Genomic DNA, 21273 nt, shown 5'->3' with positions numbered 1-21273 from the left:
ACAAAAATAAGCCAAGAAGCCAATTTTTTCGTCTTTATTAAAAAAAATTGATTTCGATCGTAATTTTTTACTTTTTAGAATCCTCTTGTCATGAAGAATCAATAATCCCAAAAAAATTGACAAAAAACTAACAAATGCAAAAAAAAATTGAATAAGTATAAAAAAATAAGCAAAGTGGCTTATTTAGCCGAACGCCCCTTACTGATAGAAAAATGTGACATCACCATTGTAAATTTGGTTTATGATACCTTTGCAAACATACCAACTACATCCAAGAAGTAAACAACCTTTTTTTTATTTCTCTTTTCTCACTTCCCATGTAATATCACGTACTTTTAATAAAATTTCACTCCCATCTATGCTCGTAAAATAAAAAGTAAGACCATTTGAAAATATGGTAAAGTTGCATAGTTTCAGAAAACATAAGTTTTTTTTTTGTAACTTTACAAATAAAAGAATAGTTCTTTTATTTGTATTTTAGATACTGAGGAAAAAATATATTGTTGTTCATATAAATACTAATTGGATGTCTCTTGTTCACATAAAATCATTTCACTAAGCAATTTCGATAACTTTGTATTAGAGAAAAATGATTTTTACGCTCATTTCTTATTCTCTTGCACTTATTTACTAATGCAAAATTATCAAACTACCCTTAATTATTAACCACTTCCCACAAATAAAGGCTATTTTTTCTAATTTCAAGTAAATAAAAAAACAAAACAAGAGTGCAAGAGGATATAAGAGAGTGCAAAACTCATTTTGTAAAATTTCATGAATTCATTGCGGGGAATTGAGAAGTAGAGGGTTGATTTTGTTAAATTAGAAGTCACGTGACTTCGAAATTGAAACACATACAACTATTGGGAGTAATTAGCGACAAGGATCAAATTCTAGGGTTTTCTTTGTAATCGTTGCCGCATATATATACACATCCAATTCCTACGCCCTCCGAAAAAAGAATTTTCAAAAATTTCTATGCAATCAGAACCAACCCAAAATCTAGCAGGTACCCCTCTCTCTCTCTCTCTCTCTCTCTCTCTCTCTCTCTGTGCGTGTGTGCCGTCGTCGTCTATATCTCTGTTGGCTGTTTTGTATGCTTAATTTACATGATAAACACGTGATACGTTTGGGGCCTACTAAATAATCACTCGTTGAAAGAGCATTGGTGCGTCCAATCCACACCCCGAGTGAATCAATTTATTTCAGATGCAATAGTACACCATTCTTTTAGGGCCTGAAGCAGTGTCTTTCTAGGCTTCTACCCAGGGCCGGCCCTGCATATACGAATACGCTTTTGTTTGAAAAGAGGGTTTGGAGTTGCCCTAGCTTACTGGAACTAGGGCATCAGGCTTAATTGTGTTTAAAAAATTACGAAAACATGCTCTCCACTCTTGGTTAAGAAAGTATGGCTATTGCTTCCATTGTATTGTTTGGTACTTTATGTTGCTCCTGGATGTGAGAACATGCTTAAGTCTTCATTGAAATCATTGAAAAGCTATGGAGAAGAGAAAAAATAAATGAAGAAAAGATAGGCTAGGTGGGAATCATGCTCAATACAAAAGTGTTTTTGTTTCAAAAAAAAGGTCTGGAGTTGCCCTAACTAATTGGAACTTTGGGCACTAGGCTTAATTGTGGCAAAAAATCATGCGATGAAGAAAAAAAAACTAGAAAGAGGGACGCACAAGGATTTACATAGTTCGGAATAAAAAAACTACATCACGAGAGAGATCCGTCGTTCACTATATGAGAATAATCAATACAAGTAAAATGTTCGGGCTACATTAAATAACCCAACTCCTTGTACTCCCACTCTCACCACCCAATAACAACTTACAATAGGATAAAAAAAGTACCTATTATCTCTTCCTCATAAGAGAACTAGTTTTGTATTTGGTGCATGGCTTGCCATATATAGATGCCACAAGTTGGGTTGGCCTTTGTAATGCAAGAAAACACAGCACACCTTCCAAACTGTGCTTTCCCCCATCACCCATCAAAACACTAAATTCATACTAATACCAAACCGAGCCTTATGTCCCAATCAATTGGGGTCGGCTACATGAATCCTTTTTCTCCATTGAGTTCTGTCAAGGGTATCATATTTAGATTCATGTCATAAAGATCTGGCCGGTTTTTTAATGTGTTGGCTGTCAACTACCTAACGTGCAACCCTCCTCCTTTATCCGGGCTTGGGACCGGCTAGGAAAGAAAGATAAGACTCTAAATTCATACTAATCTAGCTTTGAAAATTTGGTCCAAAGACTATCAATGATTTTTTAATGCAACCACATGCTTTGTCAAAACCATTGAACGTGAGCCAAAAATTCAACAAGAACATGTGTAAGTTGTCAACGAAAAAAGGTATGAATAGGGGAAAAAATGGAAGAAAAGATAGGCTACGTGGAAATCATGCTCAATCAGCAGATTATAGTTTACAAGTTCATACCACTAGTCCACTGCGAATTTGAATTCTGGTAATTATGGTCAAGGATTACTTTATCAACCTCCATCTGCTTCTTCATGCATGAACCTTGGATGTAGATGGGTTATATTTTGTGGACTCTTGATTTCTTTTTTTGGTGGTGACCGAGCAGAGCATGTATCTAATTTCTGTGCGTGATCATAAATATGATGATATTGTGAACAGTTGAATTATCGTGGGCATGGAATTACTGGTTTGATTGGGATTTTGGTTAACTGCCTGATGCAGTGTAAAATGGGGAGTGATTTGAAGGCATGGGTCTCAGACAAGTTGATATCACTCTTGGGATACTCGCAGCCTACAGTTGTGCAATATGTGATTGGCTTATGTTAGTTCTTTTAACTTTCTAATTGAACCTAATTCCTATACCCCTTTTGGCTGGAATTATATGTAGATGTGTTTTATGAACTGTAGATTTATATATAGTGATTGTATGGCAGCAAAGACAACTTCGTCACCATCCGACTTTGTCGGTAAGCTTGTGGATATTGGGCTTTCAGCAAGTAATGAAACACGTGCCTTTGCAGAAGAGATCTATGGGAAGGTTCCACGTAAAGCTTCAGGGATTAATGTGAGTAAATGTTGGAGTATTGCTATTTGATTCATTTGAATAAAGATTTGAGTTTGGATCCTTTTAGTAGAGTTTGGCACCCTCGAAATTTCATTGTTATTTTTTTGTTAGTTGTACTCCACATTGTTAACAGTGTTCAGGCTCTTATTGAAAATGATTGTTTGTATTTTTGGTGTGCATATTAGGCCTATCAGAAACAAGAACGAGAGGCGGCATTACTGGTTAGGAAGCAGAAGACTTACTCTCTTTTGGAGGCCGATGACGATGATGACCATGATGTTGCAGGTGGCAGTGGTAATGGTTCTCATATTTCTGCTGCTTCTGAGGTCAGAAAAGCAGATGATAATCATAAGAAACGATTCAGGAAGAAGACTGAAAATCAGGAAGATGAAGATGATGAGGCATAATTTTTCTACTCTTATTCGCTGAATTTGATTTTGGTTTACAGTTACTTGTTTCCTTTTGTTTTGACTGAATGCAATGCCGCAGGTTGTTGTAAACATGGAAGAAAAAAGACGAGTTAAGCAACGGACTATTCCAGATGAAGATGATGATTCTGAGGTATCTTGTCAATATGTTGTTTTGAAGTGGTAGCAAAAGTTTATTGTTTTCAATTTCTTTTACTACTTAATTAAAAGAAGTACGGCATGGTGGCCAATCAAGGTACTAGATCCGTACTCAATGGAGTTTCTCTTGCAATATATGTTTTGGTTCCTCTTTGTTGGCCGGTTTGTTATGATCCAATAAATGCTGAGAATTTCTAATGGAGTTTCTTTGTTTTTTCCGCCCTGTTTGGAGCCAAATTATCGATCATGGTTTCATTAGGGGAGAGCTTTTTATATCTTTTCCACTTCCCTCCATTCTTAGGGGCTAACATGTCTCTTGCCTGCAGTCGGAGGAAGAAAGATTGCGTGACCAAAGAGATAGGGAGGAGTTAGAGCGCCACCTCAAAGATCGGGATGCAGCAGCGACGAGAAAGGTAAACTAGTTGCCCTGATCTGGCTTTTTGATTGCTGCAGTTAATTTGTTTTTTGTTACGTTTACTTCTAACTACAGGAAGAACTCATGTTGAAGGAACTGAATATTCACTTCAGAATATGGTCAATCATTTCTGTATGCAAGTATCCTGCTTCATACAAGTTATACATGTGCTACATCCTTCTTTGCTGTGATTACAAGTGGTAGGACCACAGTTGCGAGAAATGACTACCAAAAAGTAAACCAATTCAATGCATCTTGGATTTCTAGTGGAAGTTTCAAGTCTGGTTGCTAAAACTACCCCTTGTTAACCCAAATTATAGGATACTTCATTTTATCATATATATGAGATTGTATGATTAAGGTGGTAAGGTAGCACCGATAGAACATAATATGAGAGAAAATAGATTAAGGTGGTTCAGCCATATTTATTGTTCGGTAGATGCAGTAGTTAAGAGTGATATGGTTATAGTAGATGGTATCATGGTAGCACTAAGGAGAGGGATAGACCAAAATGGACTTTAGAAGTGGTAGTTCAAAAGAATCTAGGTTTGTTTGATATCTCGGAACATGATGCCCTCGATAGAGCTCTATGGTGAAAACGGCTTCATGTAGCCGACTCCAATTGATAGGGGCTTAAGACTTAGTCTGGTTTGAGTTGGTTTGGCTTATATGAGGTTGTATGATTACTATACTAGTTTAGTAACTTTAATTACTGAACTTGAGTCGGCAATGTGTTTGCCCACTTTTAACCTTGCTTGTGTTAGTAAGGATGTCAATGTGCATGGGTTGGGCGTCCTTACCCACCTGCCTAAGTGAACTTGCCCTGCCCCCGGCTTGACTGCTCTCCCCGCGTAATTTGAAGCTCTGCCTGTGGTCTACTTGCCCACCATAAGCACTCCAATACCCAACTAAAAGGCTCCCAAACCTGTGCCATTTGGGTCAGGGGAGATCTTGAAGACTGGAATCCACTGTCCTTATATTCTTACTGGTTACTGGCCACAAGTTTGACAAATCTTTCCAAGAACTTGCTTAATCTAGCCTTGGGTTTTTCCCACCTCATTTGTGAGCTTTATGCTGTACAATTTGTTTTGGTGCTGGCGGTTTGAAATTAGTGTCATTGTCGTAATTTTGTTGTGGGTTCTTATTTTAGTAATTACTTTGATAGCCTTTGTACCGATCCCTTTGTATCAATTTTCATGTTCTTACTTTTGTTTTGTTTTTTAAAGCTAGGTGAGGCAAAATCAACAAGGAGGGAGGAAGGTACTACATTTTGAGATCATAGCTATGGTCATAAATGATGTATATGTGTCCTACATTTGTATTTGTATTCTTTTACTTATGATTCAATATTTTTTAACTCACTTGTTTTGATGCATTAAAATTGTTGTACAGAAGAATCAGTTCGGAGATCTAATGCTTTGGAGCAAGATGGCACGACTACTTTAAGGTTTGTTACTTGTGCTTTAACCTTGTTTGGTCTATAGGCCTGCCCTCTCTGATGCCATTTGGCTTTGATTTTGGGGCATGGTTCCGCAGCAAAACAGGTATAGGGGGGCCACTGTTTCAATGGTATTCTTAGAGCAGCCACTTAGTTCATATTGCCAAAGGTTAGGTCTATCTCCAATATTCCCCCGCCAGCCCGCCCATACCCCCAATGATTAGGGACTACATGGGTTCTGTTGTTGTTGTTGTATTAGTTATCGTACTGCCCTAAGCCCTCAAGAGTTCCTATTTTCATTCCTGAAATTTGTAACCCACGTTAGAGTAACTGTTAGATCACTTAGCCTTTTAAAAATGACTTGAAAATGGTGATAACTATGAGGCTGTTCTTAGAGGAGGAAGTGTTTGATGCTTTGAAAATTTCTGTGCAGATATATGGTCCTTTGCTGAATAGATCAGAAAAAGAATTTCTCAATCACCGTTGTGTTTCATCTATGACACCAACGCACCTAGGAGGTTGCCATATCTGGTCGGACACACCAGGGACACGCTGAAATACTTATGGCGTGTCCATTGAATTTTGATGTTTACACATGGGGACGTGACAAGGTGACTTTTGTAAATTTTAAAAGCTTTTCCGAGGGCAAACATGAATAACATAAAAAATATTTTTCCGAAAGTGTAATATAAAATGTGGTTCGTGTTGGTTAAAAAATCCAGCCATACACCATGAGTTGATACCGTATTCAATCGAAGCCCTAACCTAAATATTAGTGGTTCCACTGTAGGTATGAATAACTTGAAAAATGGAAAAAATATAATTTTGTCGATTCCCCCACCACGTCTGTGTCCCCATTTTTTGAGAATTACTTAGGGTCACATCTTTTTATTTTTCCATATTGGACAACTTGGGAGTAGTTTGAGTCTATGTCCATGTTACATGGTGTCTCATGTTTGCATTTCTCCGTATTGGACAACTTGGGAGAAGTTTGAGTCTGTATGTCGTTACTTTGATTATGGAAAGTAAGTTTGTATGATACGTTGATGGATTTGGTGGGCGTATACAGTTTGGAAGTCTTTTCGGGGAGAGGTGAAAATTGTTTGAAGTGCTCGTGGAATACCTGGCCTCTTAGAATTAAGAGTGGTGAGCCAAGCTAACTTCCAGTTGGCTGCTAACAATTGAAGAGGTGCATGAACATGCATGTTCAGAACTTTTAATGTGTATGATTTATTGGTAGGGCAACTAAGGGATCTAAACTTGCAAACATTTACTCTCTGTGTCGTAAATAATTGGTTGTATGGTGGCTTTCTAGAGTTTTATGTGGTCTTCCCATATATTTTAGTATGTGGGTTTGCAAGCGCTGTGGCGTTTTTGGGTGTGCAGAAGGTGTTTTTCTTGGTTGAAGTTGGATCTTTTGATGTATGTGATAAAGCTGTAGGAGGAGGAAGTGGAGCGAGACTGCCTTCTATAGTCCTGTAAATGCACAGCTAGGGAATTCCACCCACCCCTTCATATTTATCTTAGTGGTTGAGGTCTTTACTGAGATGTTTGGTGGGGCTTTCCGTGAGGGATAGCTGACAGGTGTTCATTTTGGTGGATCTAGAGATTTGAAATTCACACTCTCCTGTGTTGTATTGGGCAACACTCTTTGATTCCCTTTGTCTTCGTTTTGGACAATTCCTAAGATACTATTCCAATTTGCCCTGGCTTGAGGTTAATTAGGTTCGAAAGATGAGGAAAATGAGTCTGTCCTAGTTGGAGAGGTATTGGATACCAGATTATGGTAGTTATTTTGGAGAAAGGGTCGGAGTTCTTCCGGTTTCTTATTCGTTTTTTTGCTTGGGTATGAAATCCTCAGCCTGAAATATGCTTGATATGACACTGGTTGTGGATTCTATCAGGTTTACAGGCTTCTCACTGTTGAGGTTGATCATTTACCAGTTAATAATGAATTCATATCACTGTAAAGCATATTATCTCTTGAATCATTTGCAGTAGAATTTACCGAACTGGTGATGGGTAATCCAAGTTTGTGACCATTTCTAGCATTTTTAAATATCAAAGAGACATTGTGGGACGGTGTGGTATACAGAGAAGGGTAAGGAAAAGATACAAAGTCACATCTCTTAGACCCTTGCGGGTGATGGTCATTCTTACTGTGATTTTGTTTAATTATCAGTTGTGATAACAAATTGCTTCTTCAAGCGTAGAAAGAACAATTTGCCACCCGCCAATTATAACTGCAAATTCTGTCTATTCCATTGGCCCACCTCCTCAATAATATCCACAAATATGCCTGGCTTCAATTTTTTGTTGTGATGTGGTACCCCCATGTTTGTCTCTGTTGTTTCTTGCTGTATCTGCTGGAGCTTGTTTGTGTGACACTGTTGATGCTTATTTCTGTATTGCCTATTTCAGAAAAGTTTCAAGGCAAGAGTATTTGAAGAAAAGGGAGGAAAAGATAGTAAATCAGCTCAGGTATGTTATGAAATCTCATCTTAGTATCTTCTTTCTATTTTGGTTTCTGCTCTGTTTGTCTCAAGAGTAGTGATTTTATCTTGGTAAAACATTCATAAAGATAGTGTAATTTGATTTTATCTTGTGATTCCATATCCATGTCTTGTGATTTCAGGGATGATATAGAGGATGAACAGTATCTTTTTGACGGAGTAAAATTGACTGAAGCAGAATATCGTGAGCTGAGGTAAGTAGATACTCCTTTAGAAAAGGATTTGGACATATTGTTATATAAACAGTTTCTTATGGAACCAATCTCCAGGCTAAGCTCCCTTTTGAACTAAAACAAAGACGCACATGTTGCTTTTTTCGGTGGATGGAAGATGTTAAAGCATCCACCTCAAAACCAATTGGCAATGAGGGGAGAGAACGCCCAGGCTCATGTACTAGTTGGAGGAGACAATTAACCATGTGGGACAACTCCAACCCTCCCCCACACGTGCGACCCCCGACTCGCATGTGGAGAGGTAAACAAACGATCCATAACACATGGAGCACAACAAACAACTGTGCACTTATGGCACAAATAAGGGGGAACAAATTCTCCGAAATCTTAGCTCTTAAACCCCTGTTATAGCATCCAACTCAATACCAATTAGCAATAAGTGGAGAGGCCGCCAGGCTCATATACTAGTTTTTGGAGGAGATAATTAACCAATGTGGGACAAACTCCAACGCTCCTCCGCACGTGTGACCCCCGTCTCGCACGTGGAGAGTTAAACAAACGATCCATAATGAATGAGTGGAGAGGCCACCCAATTGGCAATGAGCGGAGAGGCTGCCCAGGCTCATATACTAGTTTTTGGAGGAGATAATTAACCAATGTGGGATAAACTCCAACACTCCCCCGCATGTGCGACCCTCGACTCGCACTTCGAGAGTTAAACAAACGATCCATAACACTTGGATCACAACAAACAACGGTGCATTTATAGCAAGGGGAACAAATTCTCTGAAGCCTTAGCTCTGATACCATGTTAAAGCATATCCCTCAAACTAATTGGCAATGAGGGGAGAGGCCGCCCAAGCTCACGTACTTGTTTTGGAGGAGACAATTAACCAATGTGGGACAACTAGAATGGAAGAGTTTTTCATTCTTGTTCTGTTGCAATAGGCAGATCTCTGTTTACGTCAGGGATTGAGTATAACTTCTCCTACGGTCTGTTTGCGTTGAATTTTTGAAGTTCTTGTAGGTAGTTGCTATGTTGCTGAATCCCCGCACAAGATAATTGCACCATGGGAAAATGAAATGATCGTATGACTAGTTGTATGACACTTTTAAGTTTTTCGTTTTTTTTGTTTCTGGTTGCGCTCTCACTTTTGGCTTTGTGTAAGCTGTCTGATACATTCGCTACCTTAACCACTCGTCACCTCATTCAACCTTTCCTACTGGAGTCTTGTGTTGGCTAACTACAAGTACTACTAGCCTGATAAGTTGTATTTTGTCCTATCTGAAATTGCTATCTTTTTTATCAGTGGTAACTGTTTTATGTGGGACTTCGCTTCACAGTAACCTCATATTGGTTTCTTATTGGTTTTTGTATTGTGGCAGATACAAGAAAGAAATTTATGAGCTTGTTAAGAAGCGGTCTGAAGATGCTGATAACATAGATGAGGTAAAGTCATTCATGTATCTATTTACATTTTCAACTTCCATAGTATTGTCGCAGGTGCATCTATGTCCATTCATTCTTAGTTGTTTTCTTGAATTTGTTTCCTCAATTTGGTATCTGTAGAGTCACTTAAGTTAAATGCAATGAAGTTTATGTACGTTTTAATAGGAGAGAAGCTCTAGGGATGATGATCTCATCCGTAAAAATCCTTTACAAGGGGCATATTCAGTTTCTAAGGTCTAGAATGTAAGTTAGCTTCATTTACTTTTGGTAAATAAAGTTGCCTGGATCTTCTCCTTTCCTCCATTTAGACATCGAGAGTGTATTGTTTTTAAGCTTTCAAGATTCTTCAAGTGTCCTTATATTTTCTGGATACAATCTTCCTTCATATGACAATTTTTACTGTTGTTGAATACGCTTAAATGAGCTTGTATACTTGGAAATGATTTTAGAGTATCACTTGTTCTTATCAACATAGAAAAGAGTACCACTTGCGTTGGTAGGTCTATTGGGATTCGAATAATTTACTAAGCTGTAGGGCTATCTTTCTTGGTCTTAATAATTTATTTGGGAAACCTTGATGGCATGGGGGAATTTGCTTTGATATCTGAGCAAAAGCAAGGACAAGAAGATATCTAGAATGATTGAGACACAGGACAAAATAAGATTCTAGAAAACTCAATCACATAAAAACAAGATCTGGAAGCATAAACGGACTCTTAACTATGCAGTGCCAGGCTGGCATATCTAATCTTGCATTAACTATTATCGAAAAGGGGAAGTTGTTTGAAATTTTGTCCTATGATTATGTCATTACATGCCTATTTCTCAATTAATAGATGGTGTTTTCCTTTTTTCTGTTTTTGGGCCGCAGTATAGAATGCCTGAAGCTTATGATCAGGATGGTGGTGTCAATCAAGAGAAGAGATTTTCTGTTGCTATGCAGCGTTACAGGTTGTTTACTTTCACAGAGGATGAATCCAATATGCAATCACTGATAGTTGCAATGGTCACGCAAGTGTAATGTACCACGGATACCATTTTCTTTGGGACTTATATTAAGCTTGTTTGGAGCTTTGCAGGGACTCGGGTGCTGGAGACAAAATGAACCCATTTGCAGAACAAGAAGCATGGGAGGAGCATCAGATTGGTAAATCTTGGTTAATGCATTTATGTCTTAATCAGAGATTGTACATTGGTAGCTGTTAATTTTGTGATTCTAATTGTGGAGTCATCTTGCAGGAAAAGCTACCCTTAAATATGGTTCAAAAGATAGGAAGCAAAAATCCGATGATTTTCAGTGAGTTTTTCTTGTGGTTTCGTTTGAGATTGATTTGTTGGTTGCATGGTCTCTTCTTTGTTTTGATTGAGATGATAAATTTGCTTGATTTACCCGGGTTTTTGTGTTGGATATCAAGTTTGCTTTTCCTAAATGAAATAGATAATATTCAGAAGGTTTATCTATACGTGGCGACACGATAGTCTAATGGATAAATGTTTATTGTGTAGGTTTGTGTTCGAGGATCAGATTGATTTCATTAAGGCATCTGTGATGGATGGTGTCAATGTATGTATGATGACTTCATCCCATGTGACAGGTCTTCTCTGTTTCTCGCTGTAGTGTTTCTGCCTAAGCTACTTTCTCCCTTGCAGTTTGAAGATGAGGTTCCTGCTGAGTCCCTTGACAAATCAATGGAGAAATCAGCATTTGAGAAACTTCAGGTATGCATTTCTTCAGCTAGAGTTTCTGGAAGAGTTCTTAATTTCTCCTTGCACAGTTGACCCACATTCAGCTCGGGAAAGTTATGTGGCATGCATGGGGTGACATGAGGGTTCCATGATAAATGATATGCTAGAGTTGAGAGGATAAGCTTCCTTAAATAAGCCATTTTGACACCTTTTGGTTTTGGACTAAAGTAGACAACAGAATGGTGAAAAAAAATGCTCGAATGCCAAGCACAAGGGATAAAGTGGATTTTGTCCCTGAAGATATAAAGAGAACTCTTGGACTGTGACAACTAAAAATACTTAAGATTATGAAATGGTTGGAAACCAAAAGAAGAATAACTGTACCGTCAGAAGTCAACGACAACAATTACATCTGTGTCATAGCACCACTGATTGTTGTAGATGGCTTTCCCGAAATTTTGTACTGGCAGAACTTGTATGTTAGATGATCATCTTTGTTGTGACTCAGCTAGCTACTGCATACCTCATATTTTTGTGTAATAAGTTGCCTGCATGTATTGAGAGTGTTACCGGAAATGCTGATACAAAAATTACAGGAATTTTTGTTAGGAGGTAAAATTCAAAGTCAGATGTAGGTAACCTGAAGTTTTGGCATGAGAAAATGCAAAGACTGGGATTTCTGTTTACATGACTACTTTGAGAGAATTGTAAACTATGTTTTATTGGATGGCAGTGGATCTTTTGTCTCAACTAATTTCCCACTGATTGCCATCTTTGACTGTTGAAATGTTTATATGTCTAATTCAAGCTTATGTTGTCCTTTTTGCTTCTTCAGGAGGACAGAAAAACTTTGCCTATTTATGCATATCGAGATGAGTTGCTTCAAGCTGTTGATAATCATCAGGTCTTTAACATTACCTGCTTTGAATCTTACATTTTTTTTCTCTCCAGTTCCTAAGTTTTATATTTGTGGATACTTTTGCTGAATTACTCTGGCCTTTGCCCAAAACTTCTCAAGTGTACTTATAAAGAATTTGACATTTAGAGATAATTATTTGTTGGTATTCAATTTTTTAGGTTCTTGTTATAGTTGGAGAGACGGGCTCTGGGAAAACCACGCAGATACCCCAGTATCTACATGAGTCTGGATACACGAAACGGGGAAAGGTCTGAGTCCTCTCTCTCTCTCTCTCTCTCTCCACACACACACACACAATGGCTGCTTTACTGATAATTTGCAGCAATTGAAATATTATTGTTGTTGCTAACCAGCAAACTAATGTTTTAAAGAGTTGAATCATGATTGTGATGATTGGCAGTGCAACTATGAGCTGAGGGTTTTGCTTCTGGTGAAATTTAGGCAATATGCTATTGAGTCTACGCCAAACTGACTTCTTCTTTTTTCATTTCTATGGAAAATGGTACTGTATCATTTCATTATTGGACAAGGATAATGAAAAAAATTACAAAATGTGGTAGGCCATTATTAGAAGGTTCAAACTACAGATGAATTGTGTGGGAACTTTCGGAGAGTAGAATTACATTTATCGTGAAAGTAGCCATTTAATGTTTCCAACAATCTTTAAGAATAGAAAAATGTAGATGATTGGAAGTTGACAAACCTTCGCTGGTTTTCCCGCATGGTGAAGATCTTTTAATGCTCTTCCCCAATCCCCAATCATCATATTGTGGATGTTGGGCCTTGTTTTTCTGTTTTTTTTCTCTTTTTCATGTAACCACAGAAAGATTTCGCACCTCAAAAATTTAAGGATGATCACCATCTTTTCTTCTTCAATATCTCATGTTATAGGCTACATTGATGACAAAATCGATTTAAGATGCTGGCTGTTTTTTTATAGGTATTTGTAAATGTTTTTGCAAGTCTTCAATAGTTGTGTGATACTCCGTAATGGTTTGTTGCAAAAAGCTATTTCGCAGAAACCAATTCTCACGACTTTCAGAGTTATTTTCTTTTTGAGTGCTAATGTGCTAGAAAGGTTTCCAAAAGGTGCAGAAAGTTTGTTTTCTTAACTGGCGAATTTGAGTGTAATTTGGTTGGCCTGGGTTTTGAAATTTGTTTTTCTTTCTTTGCAGATTGGATGTACGCAGCCACGACGAGTTGCTGCTATGAGCGTTGCTGCTCGTGTTTCTCAAGAAATGGGTGTCAAACTCGGCCACGAGGTTTGCATTCTGCTTTTATTTCATACCTGTGTGGCTTTTTTGTTGATCTTTATACTTCCAAGCTATTTGAGTGGTAATAAATGAGTATTCAGACTGTCAACTCAGAAAGCATTGAATTCTTAAACCAATGGCAATTCCATATCTTTATCTTATAATAAGATCTACTACATGAAGAATCTGACTTATTGGATTGAAAATTCCAAGAATGTTTGATTCGGGTATTCAATGAATGCTTGGTCAGTTGCTAAGTTGTAGAATAAGTTTGGTTTACTGTGTTAATAGGATTCCTGTTAGTTTTAGTTTTCTAGTTGCTGATACAATTGTAGTTATCATGACCTCCACTTTCAGGTTGGTTACTCAATTCGTTTTGAAGATTGCACTTCAGAAAAGACACTTCTGAAGTATATGACTGATGGTATGCTACTGCGGGAGTTCCTTGGGGAACCTGATCTCGCAGGTTACAGGTAAGTTACGTTTTGAAGCTTCTACAATGCAGTCTGTTTCTTGTGGCTGATTTTTTTTGTTTTGCACGACTTTTCAGTGTGGTGATGGTGGACGAGGCCCACGAAAGAACTCTCTCAACTGACATTTTGTTTGGTTTAGTCAAGGCAAGTATAGAGTCTTAACCTGCATGATACTAGTTTTGAAAGTTTTATCTGTTGGTGAATGAGGGGAGGTGTCTGGTGCTTATATTGGGTTGTTTCACAATTTACAAGTTGCATTCCTTAGCTAGGAGTGTACAATCTGCGTGGGGCTTAAAAGTTTGGGCAGCCTTGCTTTTTGTGGATATGGATCCATACTGGTTGTTTTTAACTTCTCAGGTGCTTCCTTTGCTATGGAAATGGGCAGAACTACGATTTGGGCTCGGGAGGGCCAAATTAGGAGGGGGAAAACTTGTAGGGCCATTTTAGCATTATTATGATCTTCTAATTTAATTTCAAACTATCTGGTTTAGTTAAGATTAGAATAGTAATAAATATACCTACCGGGGCTTGTACCTGAAAGTAATCGGATGGTATAAATTCCAAGAATAGTGTAGCGTGGTCAATTTCGCTGGGAATACTTCCACCTACTCATATCCATTCCATGCAATTGAAGAAATAAGTCTTTGTAATTTTTGTATGTAAGAAGTGTTCATCATTATGAACCTTTTTGAAGAAGTAAGTCTGCCTCTGGTTATGAAGAACCAGAAGCATGGAACTTTTCATTTGCAAAAATGACGCCAGTGGTTTTGGAACACGGCACTTAGTTCTGAGACCAATTAAACATGTAACCAGACATCCTCCCCCATCATTACATTTCATGCACTTGAAGCTCTTGTTCCCAAGGGCGTTCCCTGGGAATTGAGGAGTTCTTTGTCCTAATCAATTTTTTTCTCTTTTGGCATTTGATAGGATATTGCCCGGTTTAGACCGGACCTCAAGTTGCTTATCTCAAGCGCAACTCTTGATGCAGAGAAGTTCAGTGATTATTTCGATTCTGCTCCAATTTTTAAGATCCCTGGTAGGCGGTTTCCAGTTGAGGTGCATTACACAAAAGCACCGGAAGCTGATTACTTGGATGCAGCTATCGTCACAGCTCTGCAAATCCATGTGACTCAGCAACCCGGCGATGGTGACATCCTGATCTTCTTCACTGGGCAGGAGGAGATTGAAACAGCAGAGGAGATATTAAAACACAGGACAAGAGGGCTTGGAACTAAAATTCCGGAGCTCATCATATGCCCTATCTACGCAAACCTTCCAACAGAGTTACAGGCAAAAATATTTGAACCCACTCCCGAAGGTGCACGTAAGGTTGTCCTTGCCACAAATATAGCAGAAACCTCACTAACAATCGATGGGATTAAGTACGTCATTGATCCAGGATTTTGCAAGATGAAATCATATAATCCACGAACAGGGATGGAGTCATTATTGGTCACTCCCATCTCCAAAGCATCTGCAAATCAGAGGGCTGGTCGATCTGGACGGACGGGTCCCGGGAAGTGCTTTCGATTATATACTGCTTACAACTATTACAGTGATTTGGATGACAATACTGTCCCTGAGATACAACGGACTAACCTCGCAAATGTTGTTCTCACTCTTAAGAGCCTTGGCATTCACGACCTGTTGAATTTTGATTTTATGGACCCACCACCAGCTGAAGCTTTGCTAAAGGCCTTGGAATTGCTCTTTGCTTTGGGTGCATTGAATAAGTTGGGAGAACTGACGAAAGTAGGTAGAAGAATGGCGGAGTTCCCTCTTGATCCCATGTTATCTAAAATGATTGTTGCATCAGAGAAATACCAGTGCTCAGATGAAATCATATCCATTGCTGCTATGCTTTCTGTTGGAAGCTCAATCTTTTACCGCCCAAAGGACAAGCAAGTCCATGCGGACACTGCACGAATGAATTTTCACACAGGGAATGTTGGAGATCATATTGCGTTGCTTAAGGTTTGTTCACAAACATTACATATCTCCAAATTGTTATATTGTACTGCCACAATCTTTCTCTGCTATTGCCATCTTTACCGACATCGATGCATGATGGCCCCAGTTGTTAATTTCAACAAACCAAATGTGAATTCTTGTAACATGTCTATGTTGTAGACGACTTTTCAGAATGTCCAAATTGTTGTAACAATGAAATCTGGGGTGGTTCACTCTGATAGTTAATATTCTCCTTGCTTAGTGATCGCAAATGGCATGATTTGGTAGCACATCTTAGCATTTGTGAAGTAGTTATTTACCTTGGGTTTTTTTTGTTCTCTCAGATCTACAGTTCCTGGAAAGAAACCAATTACTCAACTCAGTGGTGCTATGAGAATTACATCCAGGTGTGTTTGGTATCTCCGTATCCAGTTCTGCTTTTACTCTTTATAGATGCAATGATGATTGTTCAGAGCAATCTAGAGGGTGCTCTTGTAAAGTGCGTTTTAAAATAAAGGCTTCATCATTTATGTTGGAGGCTTTAGTTTTGTCTAAATCCATTGATGCTTCATATTTACTTGACTTCTTGTTTGGATACAATTTAATGGTGGTGTAACTGTAAAAGCTTGCGCTGTCATTTATGAGATATGGGTTAGCTGTGAAGGCATTAGCTATACTTTCTTTTTGCAAGCACCACCAATGGTTTAGTTCGTACCAAATTACCAGTCATGCCTTCCCAGTGCCACCTGCTTTTGAAGGCTGGATGCTTTGCTGATGGCCTTACAGGATTTAATTACTTATGTTATCTGTTTGATAAATGCAGCTACTGGAAATAATTAAATGTGCAGTCATGGTTCCTATTGGCATGGTTAAACTGGATCCTGTGGTTGACTATTCGATGTTGCCCAAGGCTCTATGAATACTTTATGTGTGAATCTGTTAATTTTGATTTGAGTGAAGATAGTTTGTACTTGTTTTTAAACTGTGAAGAATACAGACTTTCGTATTCTTATCCCTGCTATTGTACTTCAATTTAGATTATTGAAAAATGCATTCCTTCATTTGGCGCTCGTAAATAAGTTTGCATGATGCTTTATATATGTTGTGGTTTGCACCTCTTAGGTTAGGAGTATGAAGCGCTCAAGAGACATAAGAGATCAATTGGAGGGCCTATTGGAGAGGGTTGAGATTGAACTGATGTCAAACTCTAATGATCTTGAACCAATAAAGAAGGCTATAACAGCAGGTTATAACATAAACTCTATCTTGTGTTAACTTGAAGTTTGAGTACTTCTTGTAGTGTTATTGTTTTATTTTCATCATGTTAAGTTTAATTTATCCTTGTCATTTAAATTACTTCTATTCAGGCTTTTTTCCTCATTCAGCAAGGATGCAGAAAAATGGTTCTTATCGGACAGTCAAACATCCCCAGACGGTGTATATTCACCCTACTTCTGGTTTAGCGCAGGTCAGTCATGGATTTGTCAATTAGGATATGGTTAATGAAGAGAGGTTGCGACCCCACATTACCTATGAAATAACTACTCAACCTTGAAGAAATTGAGATGTTAAGTTGATGATACAGCTAAAACTTCCTGGTTAATGTTAATCCTTATTTTCTTTCATCTTCCATTCGTACCAAGATTACATTAAGGTTCTAAGGTTCTTCTATTGAATGAGGTACACTCTGCAGGCCGGACAAAAGTCACCCTAGTATTGTTCATGCAAATTTCTTATTGGAATGATAGTGTACCAAAGTTCATTGGTGAGGTCATCAGAATAGGATCAATAAATCTTTGAACTTCTCGTCTGCATTCGCCATTCAGATTTGTTTCACTAAGTTGTGTTTGTTGGAATGTGTGAGGTTACCATTGGTACATTCGATATTCTAGTTCTCGCCATGTATTAGACATAAGTCATAACCGAGTTTGTTTAGGGATTCTTCTCTCCTCGGAGGAAACAGTCACTGTTGCAGCATTTTGTTTGTTTTCTTTTGGCCTACTTTATTTGTTCGTATCACAAGAGGGGCTTTTCTTGTTTGTAATCCTAGCTGGAGACCGTTAAATGGCTAATTGAAGTGTTAAAATTTCTGAATATGTGCTAAAATTTTAGGAACTTCTTTATAGATTGTTTTGGCTTTTGCTGTTTTGATTGGTTGTGTTGGTATTTAAATATTGCTTATGTGGTTGATTTCTAGCCACATTAGCCTTTTGGAAGTCTCCTGTTGTGGAAGTCTTACTGAATCTCTTTTTTCTTTAAAATTTTGTAGTTATTGTAATTGGCATTATTTTGTATTTGGTTTGATCATATCTCAACCCGAAAAGCCCCTGGTCCTGTTATATGTCATTGGTGAAAGAATATAGTTTTAGTTTACAGATAAGTAAGGAAAACATTATCATGTCTCATTATGCAAAACTTGTAAAAGATGTCATACAATCTTGCATAGGTGGTAGCCAGTAGGTACAGCCATACATGCATATGCTATGAATATTAGCAAATATTACTTCCATGTAATAGAAGGGTCATGATTTTCCATGGAACTGAATTTCTTTTTTTGTCTTGATAGGTACTTCCAAGATGGGTTATTTACCATGAATTGGTTCTGACAACAAAGGAGTACATGCGGCAGGTAATCATCTTTGTCGAATTTAGTGGAGAACTACCAACATCATTGCAATCGATATACAGGATTTCTGTGTCGACCATGATAGACTAATTTGGGGAAGTTTAATTACAGGTTACCGAACTGAAACCGGAGTGGTTGGTTGAGATTGCTCCGCACTATTACCAAATGAAGGATGTGGAAGATCGTATACTCTCTCTCTCTCTCTCTCCCCTTCTGCTTGAAAATAAGTCAGTTTTAATTTGCCTTGCTTTGTAATTCGTGGTTTTATTAAGAGCTGGGATATCTTTCGTCTTAGACTCTTAATATGACGTCGTAAGCTCTATATGTTCAGCCTTTGAAAGTCAAATTCTGTTGTGAAGTTTCAAAGTAACGTATGTGAGATGTGGTGAATACTTTAAGAAATATTGCCGTTCAAAAAAAAAAGATTACTTTTAGAAATAAAGCTATATGTTTCAAGGAACGTCGATCAAGCTCATAATTTTCTATAATGATGCTTTTGTTAAAAGCTGTTAAAGTTTCAGCTAGTGAGAGATCAGCCACAAGCATTCAGACACAGATAAATCTCAACATTCACCATTATCCTTCGTTATATTTGCCCATTATAGTTAAATAGATGAAATATAACTTGTGAAAAACTTACCTTGATTTTGAAATCCCCATCTAGGCATCTCCCATCTCTGTAATTTGGTTGTGTCCATGCTTCTTAGGTTAGTACATTTGAACTATGTAGCACGGACACAAATACGGATACGGACACGGGACACGGCAATTCTAAAAAAATGGGAATACGGACACGGCGGGGAACACACCACGTGTATAAATAAATAAATAAATAAATATATATATATATAAATACATATATACATATATTTTTTCTTTTCTTCCACTATTGATGAAGACATGTCCTATATGAATGTATAAGATTACCATGGTCCAAATAAAGACATAATTACAATTTAACCCAAATTTTTTTGAATAATTTCATATTAACCCCTCAAAATTAAAAATATATATTACATTTTGACCCTCAGCCGTGTCCCCTGCGTGTCCCCAGCCGTGTCCCCCATCAAAAAATAATAAAAATTGTTGGACACGCCACGTGGCGTGTTCAATACGTATTTGGGCGTGTCCCCGACGTGTCCCCGTGTCCAATACGTGGACACGGCACCCTTTTGGAGTGTCGGTGCTACATAGCATTTGAATTATGATATGTGTATATAGAAATTTGTTGAGCTTATAATGCGAGCATTTAAAAGTTGAACTCTTGGTGGAACTGAAACTCTGTTGGAAAGATTTTAACCTCAATTATGGAGTTTAAAACTCTAAATCGTTCAAAAGGTAGGTCTACTTGTTTGGTAGCTAGACCTTCAGTTTGCGAGAAAGTTCTTCCAGGCGTGAATTCCAATGTTACTTAGTATGAAACGGTATGATGCTTGTGTTTTTTCCTCCTGATATGCTGGTAAAATCGCTTATAACTCTTTGACATTGCAGCTGGATCAAAGAAAATGCCTCGCGGTGCAGGACGCGCGTCTCAGGATTGAATTAAGTGGTGCTGAGGGAAAGATTCAGAGATGGTCATTGCAGCTGGATCTAAGAAAATGTCTCACGGTGCAGGACGTGCGTCTCAATCCTGAATTAAGTGGTGCTGAGGGAAGATTCAGAGATGCTGAGAGCAGAAGTTGTTGTTAGTGAATTTTGTGACTTATTTTTAGCCCAAATAGTTTTAGCTTTTGTTGGTCCCCATGTTGTATATAAGTTATAACCCTGGAAAGCACATTGGTAGAGTCTTTAGTTGTCGATTTTTTCTCCCGTGTATAGAAATATCCTCATTCATATTTTCAGAGAGACCCACAATTAGGTTCTAAAACAATGTATATAGATGGAGAGTGTATTTTACTTTTGATCATTTCATCAGTTTTGGGATTCTTGAATTCCATTTTATGCAAGCATTTTGAAATTGGAATATATCTTGAGCTTTACTCCTGCGTTTTAATACCATTCTGAATTGAATTTGTCGATCTTGGGTGTTAAGAAACTAGAATCTGAGTCAGTATACAGCTTTTTTGGATTGGGCTTTGGCATTACCAATATCACAAATAAGAAAAAGAGTCCTGGAGCCCGCTGGTTAATGCTGTTATTGGGGAGAATTTACAGACGCTGGAATTTGTTTGGAAATTGAAGGGGGAAAAAAGAAAAACATTCTTTCAGGTTTTAGTAGAGTTTCTGGAGATTATGGGGAAGTGGAGGAAGGTGGAAATAGAGAGGAGGATATGGTGAGGAGAGTTAAAAACTAGAAAGGATGGGGAGTCACTTGGTGGGAAATGAAGAACCAAAATAGAATGAAAAAGCGAGAGCAGTTCACACAGCATCATTAAAATTAGTTTTCCAAATTGATTTTCACACTCTTTTTTGATATCCACACTCCCTTTTGTCTTTTAGCAAAAAAATACACACTTTCAACACTAAAATCCAAAAAAGAAAGTATGGTTATCAAAAAAGGAAGTGTAGGAATCAATTTCCGTTTTCCTTTTTTGTTTTTTTTCCAGTCATAGGAGGTAATTTGGTGTCACTAAATTCTGTTGTACTAGTTTCTATATGATGCCATACAATTGAAAAAGCTGCCAAAGATGTACCAAAATTCCATGCTTGATGTAAGTTTCTATATGATGTCATACAATAGGAAACACACTACATGGGCAACAAAAAGTAAACAAATACTAAAAGTCCATAGGCTTACTGCAATCTTATCAAT

General features: G+C 37.9%; 1 protein-coding gene across 1 annotated transcript; it reads left to right on the top strand.

Annotated features, from left to right (window-relative positions):
- The first annotated feature begins 905 nt into the window (after positions 1-905).
- LOC131311936 (pre-mRNA-splicing factor ATP-dependent RNA helicase DEAH1) lies at positions 906-20500 on the top strand. The gene is made up of 28 exons (XM_058339587.1): positions 906-1009; positions 2714-2813; positions 2926-3056; positions 3242-3457; positions 3546-3617; positions 3949-4035; positions 5264-5297; positions 5430-5484; positions 7897-7956; positions 8111-8182; positions 9548-9611; positions 10483-10562; positions 10691-10758; positions 10851-10908; positions 11118-11175; positions 11262-11330; positions 12133-12201; positions 12375-12464; positions 13392-13478; positions 13827-13942; positions 14020-14086; positions 14873-15919; positions 16240-16302; positions 17018-17141; positions 17263-17363; positions 18462-18524; positions 18633-18705; positions 20013-20500. Exons 2-28 carry the CDS (start codon positions 2720-2722, stop codon positions 20060-20062), a joined length of 3168 nt encoding a protein of 1055 aa, XP_058195570.1. The 5' UTR covers positions 906-1009; positions 2714-2719; the 3' UTR covers positions 20063-20500.
- Positions 20501-21273: the final 773 nt, after the last annotated feature.

The sequence above is a fragment of the Rhododendron vialii genome, chromosome 12a, assembly GCF_030253575.1.
Source record: "Rhododendron vialii isolate Sample 1 chromosome 12a, ASM3025357v1".
NCBI classification, from domain to species: Eukaryota; Viridiplantae; Streptophyta; class Magnoliopsida; order Ericales; family Ericaceae; genus Rhododendron; species Rhododendron vialii.
The sequence above is the reverse complement of the archived record's forward strand: the minus strand, read 5'-3'. Positions and strand labels throughout refer to the sequence as shown.